The 15,614-nt window shown below is 40.6% G+C and overlaps 2 protein-coding genes across 9 annotated transcripts in view; one reads left to right on the top strand and one right to left on the bottom strand.

Moving 5' to 3' along the window:
- Positions 1–15,614, bottom strand: part of ZNF346 (zinc finger protein 346) — a 67,580-nt gene that overhangs the window by 8,892 nt on the left and 43,074 nt on the right. For 7 of the 8 annotated variants that reach the window (XM_041749250.1, XM_041749252.1, XM_041749249.1 and 4 more), the window contains exons 2-5: positions 12,411–12,514; positions 11,490–11,582; positions 9,592–9,736; positions 5,287–5,520 (exon numbers count right to left, since the gene is read on the bottom strand). In XM_041749250.1, the coding sequence (XP_041605184.1) occupies positions 5,287–5,520; positions 9,592–9,736; positions 11,490–11,582; positions 12,411–12,514 (576 nt within the window). The remainder of the gene's footprint in view (positions 1–5,286; positions 5,521–9,591; positions 9,737–11,489; positions 11,583–12,410; positions 12,515–15,614) is intronic. The other variant, XM_041749246.1, reaches the window with a different exon arrangement.
- Positions 792–4,528, top strand: LOC121487483 (normal mucosa of esophagus-specific gene 1 protein-like). Its single transcript, XM_041749253.1, has one exon. The coding sequence runs from the start codon at positions 2,177–2,179 to the stop codon at positions 2,426–2,428; it is 252 nt and encodes an 83-aa protein (XP_041605187.1). The 5' UTR covers positions 792–2,176; the 3' UTR covers positions 2,429–4,528.

Below are 15,614 nucleotides of genomic sequence, written 5' to 3'. Positions count from 1 at the left end.
AAACCTTAACATGATCAACACCATGACTGGATAATCTCCCCAGGATAATTTTGCCCAACACTATAATCCTTATGCTCTGGGAAGTCTTCATTGATCCTTGCTCCCCTATCTTAGTTTATTCCATTTATTTCATTTCCTTCTTCTTTTTTTTTTTCAAAAGATTTGTCTATTTATTTTAGAGAGAGAGAGCATGCACATACATGTGTGCACAAGGAGAGTGGGGGACAGGCAGAGGGAGAAGGAGGGAAAGAATCCCAAGCAGACACCCCACTGAGCATGGAGCCAGATGTGGGGCTCAATTCCAGGACCCTGAGATCATGACCTGAGCAGAAATCAAGAACCGGTTGCTCAACCAACTGAGCCACCCAGGGGCCCCCCACTTTTTATTTATTATTTTTTAAAAAATATTTTATTTATTTATTCATGAGAGACACTGAGAGAGAGGCAGAGGCATAGGCAGTGGGAGAAGCAGGCTCCCTCTGGGGAGCCTGATGTGGGATTTGATCCCAGGACCCTGGGATCATGACCTGAGCTAAAGGCAGACACTCAACCACTGAGCCACCCAGGTGTCCTGCCACCCCTCACCCTTAAAGAAGATGTATTTATTTATTTGAGAGAGAGCAGGGGAGAGGGGCAGAGAGCATCTTAAGCAGACTCCATGCAGAGCACAGAGCCTGATGGGGGTCTCGATCTCACAACCCTGAGATCATGACTTTAGCTGAAACCAAGAGTCCAATGCTTAACTGACTGCTCCACCCAGTTGCCTCATTTTCTTAATATCTTATTTTTAAGTAATCTCTACACCCAATATGGGTTCAAACTTAACAACCCTGAGATCAAGAGTTGCACATTCTATACTGATTGAGCCAACCAGGTACCCCATTTGTTTCCTTTTCTAAAGCTTGTCACATTTCTAGTTATTTGATTAATGCCTATCTTCTCTCCACTAAACTCTAAGCTCCACGAGAACATGGAATATCTGTCTTGTTTACTACCATATATAAAGTGGCATATATTAGGGAAGAACTCAACAAATATTTCTTGACTACATATGAATTTAACAAGACCTGAAAACCTGTTCTATGTAGTGGCTGAAGAAACTGGGGGGATCCATATAGGGCAGAGAAAGCAGACCTGTTCTATATAGGAGGAAAGGCCCTAAGTAGGGAGAGAAAACAGTGGGGTAAAGCAGAGGAGGATTCCAGTAACTTGGGTTGGGGAGGTCGGGGGGATGTTTAATGCTCTGGCTGTTGGAAGGATCTGGCTGCCTGTATGATATGCAGGCTTTAGCTTTGGTATTCTTGGATAAATAAGAGAAATGTGAGCCTAGAGTACAAAGCAAACTCTAAGTCCTTGCTCTGCTTGGTGGATGCTGCATCTTCTTGCAGGGGAGAGATGTGGACACTCTGGGTCATCCAAAATTTGACCCATACTTGCCATAAGACACTTTGACAAGAGCCCCATGGAAACTATTCTCTGGACCCAACACAGAACTTGACCTAAGTTTCAATGCCGCCTCTGCTGCTGCCTAGTGTGGGACTCAGTACAAATCACCTCATCTTTCTGATCCAAAGGACTTCATTTGTAAAATAGGGATAATCAAACTTGCACAACAGAGCTGCTGCGAGAATTAAATTAGGTGATTATCGGTGAGAGCATGTAGCTTAAGGCCTGAACTGCAGCAGCCACAGTTAAGTATAAATGACTGACTGAATGAACAAACAAGCTTCGACAGAGGCCAGGAGGGAACAGTCAAGCTGCTAACAAACCTAAAATCTGGGACACCTTGGTGGCTCAGCGGTTGAGCATCTGCCTTCAGCTCAGGGCGTGATCCCACGGTCCTGGGATCCAGTCCCACATTAAGCTCCCTGCTTGGAGCCTGCTTCTCCCTCTGCCTGTGTCTCTGCTTCTCTCATGAATAAATAATAAAATCTAAAAACAAAAGACAAAAAAACCCCAAAACCAAAACCAAACCTAAGACCTCTGCTAAGGTAGAACCCCTGTCATCTAGAATACATATTCTAGATCAGTATCTCACCTCTGTGGGTAAGAAGGGAGTCAGAGTGGGTTCAGTGCCTCTGCTGATATTTTGTAGTTGGAAAGCCTCCTGCCAAATATACTCAGAGCCGAAGACAGAAGGAAGGGAGTCAGACCTCAGACCTGTGCTGAGGTCATCATGAACTTTTTCCAACTCCTGATGAAAAAGAAGGAACTTACTCCTTTGGTGCTGTTCATGGCCACAGCGGTGGGCGGAGCTTTGTCTTTCGCTGTATATTCCCTTCAAAAATCTGATGTGATCCTTGATCGGAAAAGAAATCCAGAACCTTGGGAAACCATGGACCCTAGTGTACCTAGCAAGCTTATAACAATCAACCAAGAATGGAAGCCCATTGAAGAGTTGCAGAAGGTCCGAAGAGCCACTAAATGACCAGCCCTTGCTTCTTTCTTTCAAAGAGTACTCTATGAATCTAGTGGAAACATTGCTGCACAAACTAGATTATGGATATCAGTGTGCGGAAATGCTTCTGCTACATTTTTAGGGCTTGACTACATTTTCAGACTTGGGATAGGAATTATGAAGGTAGTACAGCAATGACCACATAGTTCAAAAATAATTTTGTGTTTATTTTCTTGTTGTAAATTTAATTTTGCATATTGAAATTTTAATGTTTATGATGCCCAAATGGTTTCCTTAAAGTGTATAGAGATTTATAAACTGAATTGTCTATAATAAAATACTATTTGTGCAATAAAAAAAAAAAAGTAAGTTTTGGAGCCAGACAGAGCTAGAGACACATACTGATACTGTCACTTATCAACATCGGGTCCTATCAGCTATGTGACCTTGAGCAAGTCACTTTGAGTCTCAACTTCTTTATCTGTGAAATGGGAAAATCATAGCTATTTTTAGCAATGCTGTGGGAATTAAATTATAATGTATAGGTTATATCAAAGGGGGTGTGATACCCGCACCCCCTGCCTAGGTTTTCATGAAAAATTTTGGCTGATTTGTAAAGCAGTCAGCTGCCTCAGCAAGAAGAAAAGACAGAGGATATAATTCTAGGATTAAGTATGGTAATTAGCCTTGACAAATGGAGGAATAGATATAGGAAGGAAACTTTGGTTTAAGATAAAAGAATGGATACAAGTTAAGATAAGCAGCTTAAAACACAGCAGTGCCTGAGTCCGGACAGTGGACAAGAGATGATGAGGAAATAACCAGGGCAGGGCCAAATAAAGGCAGGCCAGGAGCTGAAACACACAAGGGTCATCTGCAAGAGAACCCTGGGTAATGCTGGTTGGATGCTATCAGTCTTAGGACAAAATAGGAGAGTCACAGAAGGAGGGTTCTAAGGAGCTTGGTTCTGAATTTTCCAGATTTCTTCAGCATATAGGGCTGGCTTCTGTTAAAGGGGAAGGCTCTGCTTGTATGTGGGAACACTACAGTAAATATACAATTTTGGGGATGCCTGGGTGGCTCAGTGGTTGAGCCTCTGCCTTCGGCTCAGGGGGTGATCCCAGAGTACCGGGATCGAGTCCTGCATTGGGCTCCCTGCATGGAGCCTGTTTCTCCCTCTGCCTCTGTCTCCGCCTCTCTCTCTGTGTTTTTCATGAATAAATAAATAAAATCTTTAAAAAAAAATGCATCCAATTTTGAAGAGGTTTATAAAGCAGGGTCCTTCTGTGGCATTGGAAGAGTGCTCCTTGGCACCCTGTTGAAGCCATTGTTTCATGCCCATCTCACCTTGTCAGTACTGCTCAATGATGACCTGTGTTGTATGGCTGTTCTGGGTTTGGGGGTTGTTAGAGAGGCATGATCTCTTCCCTTGCTCATATGTGGTCTGGAACATCTATAGCAACTGGGTGTTCACCTTTCCAGGACTGTGGCAAGAGCACAGAAGGCTCTGAGCAGCCGGTTCCCTGAGGCCAAGTTGTTTGTACTTGGATGCCATGAGGGCCTCCAGTGTTGACTGGTGCTGCATCTCCACAGCCTGAGTGGAAACCCTGAGAATCCACATGAATGCTCATGTAGACTCCACAAGACAGGGACTATGTCAGTCTTGGTCACTACTGTACCTCAAAAGGGAACACAGTAGGTACTCAATAAACATTTAGACTGAGTGAAAGAGAAAATAATCTCCTCCCACCCCACTCTAATGATAAGCCGTGAGTAGTTACCATAATGGGAAGGGCTCCAAACTCTTCATGAATGCTTACTTCTGTGAAGTTAGGGAAAAACTAGTATTCTCTGAGTCAGAGTGGTGTCCTTCACTATGCTATTCCAGGGATATAGGCAGGTCTCAGCTGCTGAGAGATGAGGGGCTCTGAGGACACTAATCTGACAGAGACTGCTGAGGCCTTCACATAGGAATGTGGATGACAGGGAGATTAAATGAGAGATTGCAGACTGGTGGCCCTTGGCCCAAATCTGGCTTGCAGACAGGTTTGATTCACACAGGGTTTAAAATTTTTAAAACCTGAGGGGAATTTTTTTTTAAGATTTTATCTTTTTTTATATATCATAATTTTTCTTAAGATTTTATTTATTCATGAGAGACACACAGAGAGAGAGGTGCAGAGACACAGGCAGAGGGAAAAGCAGGCTCCATGCAGGGAGCCTGATGCGGGACTCAATCCCAGGTCTCCAGGATCATGCCCTAGGCCAAAGGTGGCACTAAACCACTGAGCCACCCGGGCTGCCCTTAAGATTTTATCTTTAAGTAATCTCTGCAGCCAACATGAGGCTTGAACTCAATCCCAAGACCATCAGTTGCATGCTCTACTGACTGAGCCAGCCAGGCACCCCTAAAAATGAGGGGAATTCTTAAATCTTTTTAGGGATACCTGGGTGGCTCAAGCGGGTGAGCGTCTGCCTTCGGCTCATGGTATATGATCCTGGGATCCGGGATTGAGTCCCGTATTGGGCTCCTGGGGGGAAGCCTGCTTCTCCCTCTGCCTGTGTTTCTGCCTCTCTCTCTCTCTGTGTCTCTCATGAATAAATAAATAAAATCTTTTAAAAAATCTGACTTTCTAGATTCTTTTGAAAAACTGATGATATGATAGTAACTAACTGGAGCTGCCTGGGAGAGGCATATACTCTTCAGCTGATCATATCCCCTCTTGGCTCTTCCACTTATTTAAATCTCCTGTCTGGTTTCTGCAGGCATTTGAGTTTGCAACGCCTTCTTTGGGAGATGTAAGGAGGAAAGGGCATAGCCTTGGTTGTTTGGGGAACTCCACGGGTCAGGATCTGATCCAGCTCTGGGTGTGAGCTGGGTCCCTTACCTGATGAGTCAGTGACAGCAGGGTCTGCCAGCCGCCCATAGTGTGCCATGAGTTTGAGCTTGGTTTCCTGTTTCCTGTGTTTCTTGCCCACATAATGTTGTTGAGCCATGACAGGGTCGTTGAAAGTCGCATGGCAGAGGCTGCAGAACTTGTCTGGGTCTATCATCTCTCTATTCTGGTGCAAGGCTAAGGTGGAGGCCACAAGGAAAGGGTTTGTAAGGCGTTTCGACAGAGCTGCGGTGAGAGAGTTCAAACAGAAACAATGAAAAGACCCAGAAGGTGCCAAGCTTTCTAATATGCAGAAAGGAAAGGCTGGGTCACTAATCACACTTGTAGATGTGGCACTGCCTGTGTGAATCACACAGGGAAAGCCTTCTCTAAATGTGAAAACTGGGAAGATTTGGGGGAGCTCAATGACCAGCTACTTGGTCAGCAGCTCTCACTGCATTAGGTACATGAATGCTGATTTTCTCATAGTCGGAGGAGGCTTCTACTATCAAATTGTCAAATTACAACAGACTAGAAATGTACATGTTTGTAGTCTTTTTACCCCTCAGAATTCCCTAGAACATCACAGCAAGTGGGGCAAGAAACTAGGGTGTCATTCCCATCCTCAAAGTGCCCTAGTTACAGAACTGGAAACCAATGCACAGATGTAGCAACTGAGGGCCTGAGGACCTGGAGGTCATTTAGAAAAGGCAACTGTACTAGGGAGGCCTTTTGGGTTACAATGCCTTCTAGGCTGCTAGAGGAGAGTAGAGGAGAGCATATAACATTTAGTTACATGCTTTGTACATATATTTCCTCCTTTGGTCCGCAGAACTACCCCATGAGATAGATATTATTTTGCCACAATAGAGAGAAAAACCAAGGCTCTGATGAGTAAAGTGACTTGTCCAAGATCACCCTGCTAGCTGTCTGTGTGACACTATAAAGACTATGCTGTCTTTGCTATGCTAGTCTGCCAGAATGTGGTAGGGTAACCTGAGGGTGACAGTTCATGCTTTCACCTTCAGAAAACATCCCTGGCTTTGGTCAATGTATTCAGCTAACCAGAATCTGTTATAGACATATGCATAAGCCTCCTGTGGGTCAACAAATGTCATGGTACCAATGACAGGCCAGACTGCTGCTTTATGAAGTGGATGCCAAGACTCACTAATAAGTCCACATGGCTAGAATGGTGTCAGCCTTGTAACTACTGCTTTAAAAATGTGGCCTAGAACCCCCATCAATGGTGGAAGTCAAGCGGAGCTCAGCAGCACTCAGATGGCTCAGATGCTTGTTCATCTCTGGACTACTTCAATGGGGGAAATTTTGAGGATTTTTGGCAAGCCAGAGGAAACTTGCTGGCTTTTCTCACAATGGTTTTCCAGCATAGGAATCTCAATTTCCCTGACCACTGACTTTCCCTGTCCATTTTTCAGCAAGTCACTTAAAAAGTAATGCACATGTTATAGAATATTTAATATATGAGAAAATATTCAATGTGGTGTTATGTTAAGAAAGCAGGTTATACAGCAACCTGCTTATGTCTTCAGTTTTATCAAATAAACAAATGAAAAAACATACTTGTGATACATGGAAAAAAGGCCAAAGGCATAGAATAAAAGGGTGCTTTTCAGTATTTTCCAACTTTTCTACAATGAATGTAGATTTTTCAAATCAGAAAAGAGAGACAATAATGGTCTCTCTATTAAGGCATAAAAAGGTCATTCTTTAAAAGATACTGAAGAGAAACATCAGAGGTGAATAGTTAAAAGTCAAGTTGGAGGAACTGCTTCATGGACATCCAAAAAATAACAACTAAGGGAGTCTTCTCTTAGGAAACAGCTTGAAATATGGAAAGAGTATTCTATAGGGATGTTTGCTGTACTGTTATTTATAAATATCAAAAAAGGGGAAGGGGAAAATGTTCAACATTGGTTACATGTGTTATGATGGGCTATTATACAGCCATTAAAATGTTTATGAAAAAAGCTTTTAATAACATGAGGAAGTACAAATGTTACATTAAACAGAAAGTGTATATAGGGAATTATACACAGAATATGATCTTATTATTGTTAAAAGATATATGCACAATCTTTATGTATGTACTGGCATTTGAAATGACATCAATATATCAATGTTTCTCTTTTGGTGGTAGGATTTGAGGGATATTTTACTTTCTTCTTTTTGCATTGTTTACTCTAGAATCACTCAGAGAGAGAACATGTAGTATCATTTTTATAAACACAATAAGGTTATTTAAAGTATTCTATGTTTATATGCACGTATATATATGGGTTTAATCTGGATATACATAAAACTATACACACAGATGTACACATATACACATAACAAAAGATTATAGGGGAAACAGTATTCCAAAATGTTAACAGTGGTTATCTCTGAATGGCAAAATTACAGGTACTTTTTCTTTTCATATAGCTAATATTTTCCATATTTTCTACAATATGCTTCTAATACTTTTACATTAGAAAAATGTTTAATTTCAGAAATAGAGTTCTACACTCACATAATGACTTGGAAATGTGCTTAAACTATAAAATTCAGTGAAAAGTAAAAGCAGGATACAAATGGTAGATGCGCGATGATTACAACTGTATAAAAACATATCTATATGTGGCGAAGGCTAAAAATGAATATGGAAGATAACCTCTTTGTATGGAATCTTTGGGGCCTGGCATATTCCAGGGAATTTTCCCATTTATGGAAAAGATCAATCCATATAAAGATAAATGACCTATAAAGTTCTGTTCTAGAGGTAGTTTCCCCTGGCATAATGTTTTAATCCTTTTGGTATCATGAATGGTACTGACTTTTTTTAACAAAAGTAAGTAGTACTAGTATAACTTAATGATGAACAAACCAATAAGTGAAGCCAATGACATGCTCCAGGTGGTGGATGCCTGACCAAATACTACATTTTATAAAGGGATTCTACTCACTATCTTGATGATGGTGATATTAATCGCAGAAACTATAATTTACTGAGCATTATTATGTTCTAGTTTCATTATATACATTATTTCATCCTCACAACCTATAAAGTAGATATTAACATTTCATAGGTGAGGAAACTCAGGTACAAAGAAGCTAAGTCATATAGATGGTAAATAGCAGCACCAGGATTTAAACCTGCATATCTGTAACCTCAGAGTCCATATTCTGTTGTTTCACAGCATGAACTAGATTTGGGTGTGTTAAGAGGGTATGATTTTTTTTTAAAGATTTTATTTATTCATGAGAGACACAGACAGAGAGGCAGAGACACAGGCATAGGGAGAAGCAGGCTCCATATAGGGGACCTGATGCGGGACTCAATCCTGGGACTCCAGGATCAGGCCATGGCCGAAGGCAGGCGCTAAACCACTGAGCCACCCAGGGATCCCAAGAGGGTATGATTTTAAGTGACTTTTCACCTTATCTTCAAAATCTTCCAAAACACTGTTGTCTTTTTTCATAATACAGTATTAAAAAATAAGTATTATAAATAGTAGTTAGTCTACTTCTTGGTCCAAAATAAAGAAAGCAGCAAAAATTACCAAGAAAAAAAATGAAATAAAAATCAAGGAACTTTCATTCTTGACTAACTGCAGTCAGCACAGGTTAAAAATCCCAGAAAGTCAGGAGTTAATGAGATGAAAATGAGGGTTGAATACCAGTGGTGACAAGATAAAGGGGACTATTTTAGAAGTCACTGCACTGGGAAGGAATTCATGGCAGTTGCAAACAAGACTTGCTGGGCATTAGTGGCAGTACTAGAGTATTCAGCTTTGAAAAGCAAGTCCCTGTCTTGAGGAGAACAGGCAGATTTGAGGATTAGAGTGAGCAGGGCATAACCTGAGCACACAAAAAAGACAAGGATTTAGCTTTTAATTTGGAACACATGGTAATAAGGGCAGGTGGATGCTGGGAGGGGAAAAAAATCTAAATGGGAGAGGTAGGAGATAGAATGCTCTCGTGGTATGGATGGCCTGGAGGACATTGGCATTCCTAATTACAATTATCTGTCAGGACAAAAGCTCAGAGCTAAGATGCTTCTATAGAAACTGATGTAACCAAAAAAAGAGAGAGGACAAAAAAAGAAACTGTAACCAAAGAAAGGGAGGTTAGGTGAACAGAACTCTGAGGCTGCATTTCACTGAAGCTGGGTTACTTTGATATTTGTAAGGCCTCTCAAAAGCAGTTCAACCTCTCCAAGTCTGTGGCCCCAGTGAGCATTTCTGGGAGCACCAGGCATTGGTGCCCTGAGGATGGGAGGGGTACCAATATAGCACTACTCAGGAAAACCAGTACCTTCCACCTTAGTGGATTGCTGCTTCAGCTTTAAGTTCTTTGCGTGGGTCTTCCCCAGGTAGTGCGACTGGGCCACGACAGGGGAGGAAAAGGTCATGTTACAGATGGGGCAGCACTGGTTCTTGTCTTTGCTTCTGCTGCTCTTCTGGTTGGGAGAAAGAACACAGGTCTGATCAAGCCACTGCCCAGCCAGAAAGTCTTCAATGGTTCCCCACTGCCCACAGAAGAATGGGCATTCAAGGCCCCCTTCATACACTAACCCCAACCTACCTTTCTGGATCTTTCTCCAGCTACTTCATTTTATGCTCTAAATCACCATTTCCCACTTTATTCTCTTTTGCTTTCTTGCTTTGCTTGGGCCATTCCTGATACCTAGAATGATCTTCCTTTTTACCTGCCTGGCATGTATCTCCATAGGCTTCAAGGCCCATATATCTATCGATCTATCACTTCTTCTGGGAGACTGTTACTCAAGAAAATCATTCAGTACACAATTACCGAGCTGCTTTGCGTGAATATTCAGAACCAATCCTGTTCCTTCTCTGCATGCCCAGAGTACATTAAACAGGCTTTTATCATACCACTTGTCACCCAAACTGACAGTGTCACATCTTAGGAGACATTGGGCATGGACCATTGGACTCATCTTTGTTTCCTATCCTTAGCACCATGTTGGAAGTCTAGCACACAACAGTTATTTGGGGTTTGCAGAACAAGCAGATAACTGAGTTTTATTTGTTGATTGTGATTAGGCCAGAAAACAATTGCATTTCAAGCCTATGTTAAGAGCTCCCGGCCTCTCTCTTGGGTCTGATCTTTGAATAAAGTATTCATTACAAGAGTATTTTTCAATCTTGGCACTATCAACATTTTGGACTAGTTACTCCTTTGTTGCAGAGGAAGGGAATGTCAGTCACCTCATTTGAACTACTGGATCATCCTGAGAGATGAAGTAATCAAGATACAAAGAGGTGAAATAACTTGTCTAGAGTCTCAGAGTTTGTCTTGTCTTTCTGAACTCTAAATCATAAGCAATAGGGCAACTAGGGATGGGAGTTTGAAGAAGGGATAAGTAAGGCCCTTCCAAACTTGTGACCACTATAATTGGAGGCAATCTGTAAATTTTCATTCACTGAGCATCCACTAGGAATTGGAATTTTACTTCACAATTCCTTTAAAAGGTAGGAATTACCTCCATTTTATGAGTAAAGTACAGAGAGGTGAAGTGATTTGCTCAAAGTCACCAAACCAGTAATTTGCAGAGCTAGTATTGGGCCCTAGTCAGCGGACTTCTCATTCCATTACATTTGAACAACCTCCCATGGAACAAAAAAAATGGTACCCTTGAGGGACTAGGATTGTTCCAGCATAATTCTCACAGTATTTCTCAGCCAAAAAGCAAATGTATTTACAACCTCACTGGAGCAGGCATTTGGAAAGGTGTTTCTTCCACTTGTTTATTCAAAACATTCAGTGCTGAACTCAGCTCTTTCCCTCCCATTTCAAGAAAGCAAGTAGCTTGGCTTTCTTCCCCTTTTTCTCCTTGAGTAGTGAATGGGTAGCTTCTAGTCCTACTCCAATAAACCACTGAGTAGTACTGCATAACAATGGTTTCATTTACCGAGCCCCTATTATGTGCCAGGTTCTGTTTTTGGGGCTTTTGATAAACCTTCCCTCATTTTAGTTTGGAAAAATTCTAAAAGATAACTGATGTCAGCATTCTTATTTTTAGGGAAAAAGAAATCAAGGCTCAAAGTAACAAGACTTGAAAGTCACACAACATGGCCAGGATTTGAAGCCAATTCAGTTTGACTCAAAGCCTACCTTCTTTCCACCACACCAACCTGACTGCTGGCTTCATCAGGAAGCGAGTAGTCTCAACATGGCAGCTGGATTACCTGTTCTGAGTCTAGCTTCTTCGTTTCCCCTTTTAATGTCTCCATTCCATGGATTGCTAGGTATCTCTTTACTTTGTTGGCATGTTTTTTGCTCTGCAAGAACACAGGAAAAAGATCAAAGATCGCCAAATGCCATTTCATATCCAAGGGACTCAAAAATACTAGATTTTCATTTGATTTATCCTCACAAAAACTTTTGAGGAGAAAAAGGTAGGGGGAAGAAACCTAGTTTATTGAGTTCCTACTCTGTTCAAAGCACTTTACATGCTATCAAATCTAACCTTCATAGTAATCTATGAGAAAATTACCATTATCTCTATCTTACAGATAAGGAAACTAAGGCTGAATATGGTGAGGTTTCTTGCCCAAAATGAGCAGCACAGTTGTGATTATAACTCAGGTGTATTTAAAGCCAAACCACATACTTTCTAACTATACTATACTGAGATATAAGTATGATGATCCTGATTTAGATGGGAGAAACGAGATACAGAAAAATTAAATCAACCTTCAAGTCACAGTCAACATTATATTGGATATAATGTCTGGGGGGCTAAGAAGGAATTACATACACTTCATTGTGTAAGCCATGGAGAAGTGAGGACTTGGCACTGAGTGTGGCAAGTAAAGTATTTCTTTCTTTCTTTTCTTTTTTCTTTTCTTTTCTTTCTTTTCTTCTTTTCTTTTCTTTCTTTCGATTTTATTTATTTTATCAAGAGAGATACAGAGACAGAGAGAAGCAGAGACACAGGCAGAGGGAGAAGCAGGCACCACGCAGGGAGCCTGATGTGGGACTCGATCCCAGGTCTCCAGGATCACGCCCTGGGCTGAAGGCAGGCACTAAACCGCTGAGCCACCCAGGGATCTCCTCTTTTTTTCATTTTTAGAAAGTAAAGTATTTCTAAAGGTATAATGGCATACCTGGTAGTGTGCCAACTTCTGGGATTCAGAAATGAGCAGGGCGCAGCAAACCTTACACTGGGTGTTGGTAAAGAGACACTGGTTCTTCTGGATCATGTGTTCCACTATAGAGAGGAAAATAAAAAAATATTTGAGTTAAAAACCTGCCTCAACAGCACTGTCTTTGAATCCTGTCTCAAACGTAGGGACTGAGTAATGGAATGCCATGCTATTACATCTCAGGACATGTTAGTTATTCCTTCCCTATGCTTTCATGATTCATGCTATGTTCTCATATCACCTATACAATTACATACTTTACAATTTTGTGCAAGCCAATTTTTACTAAGTACATTTTTTGAGTTATAATTGACATGTGACATTATATTAGTTTCAGGTGTACAGTATAATGATTTGGTAGTTGTATATATTGCAAAATGGTTACCATGATGACTTTAGTTAACATTTTTCATGATATATATAGTTACATATTTTTTTTCTGGTGATGAAAACTTGCCAGATTTACTCTCTCAGCAACTTTCAAATATACAATACAGCATTATTAACTATAAACACCATGCTATTCTTTTAAAAAGAAATCTTTAGATCATTAACTTAAATAGATACCAATAAAAATGAAATAATACTAGACAGACACTGGTGTCAGAAGCTTGGAGCTCTTCCTATGAAGAATAAGAGAGCGGCAACTGTGAAGAAAGGTATTAAAATATGACAGCATCTAAATAAGACTTCTTCCTAGATAGTATCAGAAAGATTGAAAGACTTCAAAAAAGAATCATTTTATCACTCATTAAAAAAAAATTGTAATAAATTCTGTAGCTTTGTAATTATTTGTGAACATTTTCTGTCAAATTAAAACTCTCACAGTTATTCCATGAAAAGATCAATAGCATTTTCTTTTATTATTTATTTTTATTTTATTATTTTATTAATTTTATTTTCATGTAATCTCTATACCCAATGTGGGGCTCAAATTCACAATCCTGAGATAAAAAGTTGCATGTTCTACTGATTGGGCCAGCCAGGAGCTATGCACGTTCTGATTTTAAAAATTTACATTGGTATAATAACTGTATACACTATTTTGGTTAGAAAATCGTATTGGGGTTTAGTTATGAATAAATAAAGAAAATCTTAAAAAAAAAGCTCATATTCTTTCATACAAATAAATGTTCTCATCTTTCAATGAGAGACACAGAGAGAGAGAGGCAGAGACATAGGCACAGGGAGAGGCAAGGCTCCCCGCTGGGAGCCTGATGTGGGCCTTGATCCCAGGATCCAGAGATCATGACCTGAGCCAAAGGCAGACACTCAACCACTGAGCCACCCAGGTGCCCCTGTGAGTTTATTAAGGAATATCAAAAGTTGGTTTCTTTGGAATAAATCAGAATATTTGAAAAGCAATTTTGGAGGATAAGTATCAATTAGAAGATGCTGCTGGATGATCTTTTACCTTCATGAGAAAAGGTAAATTAATTCTGTTATCATACAGTAAACACAAACTATTATCTAATACCAGTCAAGTATGTATGGTACAAATCATGCATGATGAGGAACTTGGGCTCCCCAGGCACGCTGACTTGGGTCCATATCCTACTGCTGTTTCTATGTGTGATTTTTTTTTTTTTTAAAGATCTACTTACTTATTTACTTACTTACTTACTTACTTACTTACTTATTTATTTATTTATTTATTTATTTATTTATTTATGATAGAGAGAGAGAGAGAGAGAGAGAGAGAGAGGCAGACACACAGGAGGAGGGAGAAGCAGGCTCCATGCTGAGAGCCCCACGTGGGACTCCATCCCAGGACTCCAGGATTGCGCCCTGGGCCAAAGGCAGGTGCTAAACTGCTGAGCCACCCAGGGATCCCCAATATGTGTGATTTTATAAGATTACTTAATCTCCATCCTGTAGTTTTCCTCTGTTTCCAATGGGGGTCCTTCCTTATCTGGCAGTCTCACTTTCTGTGATTTCAGTTATCCATGATCAACTAGTCTGAAAGCAGATAATATTCCTTTTCACATATCTTCAGAAGGTCAACAGTAGCCTAATGTTATGTCAGAATGCCTACATCATTCACTTCACTTTATCTCATCACGTAGGCATTTTACCATTTCACATTACCACAAGGTGGGTACAGTACAGTCAGATATTTTGAGAGATAAAAAGAGATACCACATTCACATAACTTTTACTACATATTATTATAATTGTTCTATTTTATTAATAGTTATTGTTGTCAGTCTCTTACTGTGCTTAGTTTCTAAATAAAACTTTATCACAGGAATGTATGTATAAGAAAAAACATAGTATATATATAGGGTTCAATACAATCTGTGGTTTAAGGCATTCAGTAGGGATCTTGGAATAGATTCCCCATGAATAAGGGGAACTACTGATAACATGTATCTCATAGAATGTATTATCCTTGTGATTTTCCACACAAAGCATCTGGTACAGTGTCTAGCTTAGTACATGCTCATTGTCAATGTTATATGTCAAATTCTTTTTTTTAAGATTATTTATTTATTTATTCATGAGACATAGAGAGAGAGAGAGAGAAAGAGAGAGAAAGAGAGGCAGAGACAGAGGGAGAAGCAGGCTTCATGCAGGGAGCCAGATGTGGGACTTGATTCCGGGACTCTGGGATCACGCCCTGAGCTGAAGGCAAAATGTTCAACCGCTGGGCCACCCAGGCATCCCAATGTCAATTCTTTTTTTTTTTTTTTTAAAGATTTTATTTATTTATTCATAGACACAGAGAGAGAGAGGCAGAGACACAGACAGAGGGAGAAGCAGGTTCCATACAGGGAGCCCGATGTGGGACTCGATCCTGGGTCTCCAGGATCACACCCCAGGCTGCAAGCTGCGCCAAACCGCTGCGCGACCAGGGCTGCCCCCAATGTCAATTCTTTTTTGGGTACTATGCTTTTCTCTCTCTCTCTCTCTCTCTCTCCCTCTTTAAGATTTTATTTATTTATTCATGAGAGACAGAGAGAGAGAGTCAGAGACATAGGCAGGGGGAGAAGTAGGCTCCTCATGGGTAGCCTGATGTTGGGACTCGATCCCAGGACCCCAGGATCATGACCTGACCCAAAGGCAAACACTCAACCACCGAGCCACCCACGTGCCCCTTGGGTACTATGCTTCTGAGCAAATTAATTATTTTCTATATTGTACCCGTGAATATATATACTTTAA

The sequence above is a fragment of the Vulpes lagopus genome, chromosome 3, assembly GCF_018345385.1.
Source record: "Vulpes lagopus strain Blue_001 chromosome 3, ASM1834538v1, whole genome shotgun sequence".
NCBI classification, from domain to species: domain Eukaryota; kingdom Metazoa; phylum Chordata; class Mammalia; order Carnivora; family Canidae; genus Vulpes; species Vulpes lagopus.
The sequence above is the reverse complement of the archived record's forward strand: the minus strand, read 5'-3'. Positions and strand labels throughout refer to the sequence as shown.

Coding starts and splice junctions, on each gene's coding strand:
- LOC121487483 (XM_041749253.1), top strand. CDS start 2,177: ATGAACTTTTTCCAACTCCTGATGAAAAAGAAGGAACTTACTCCTTTG.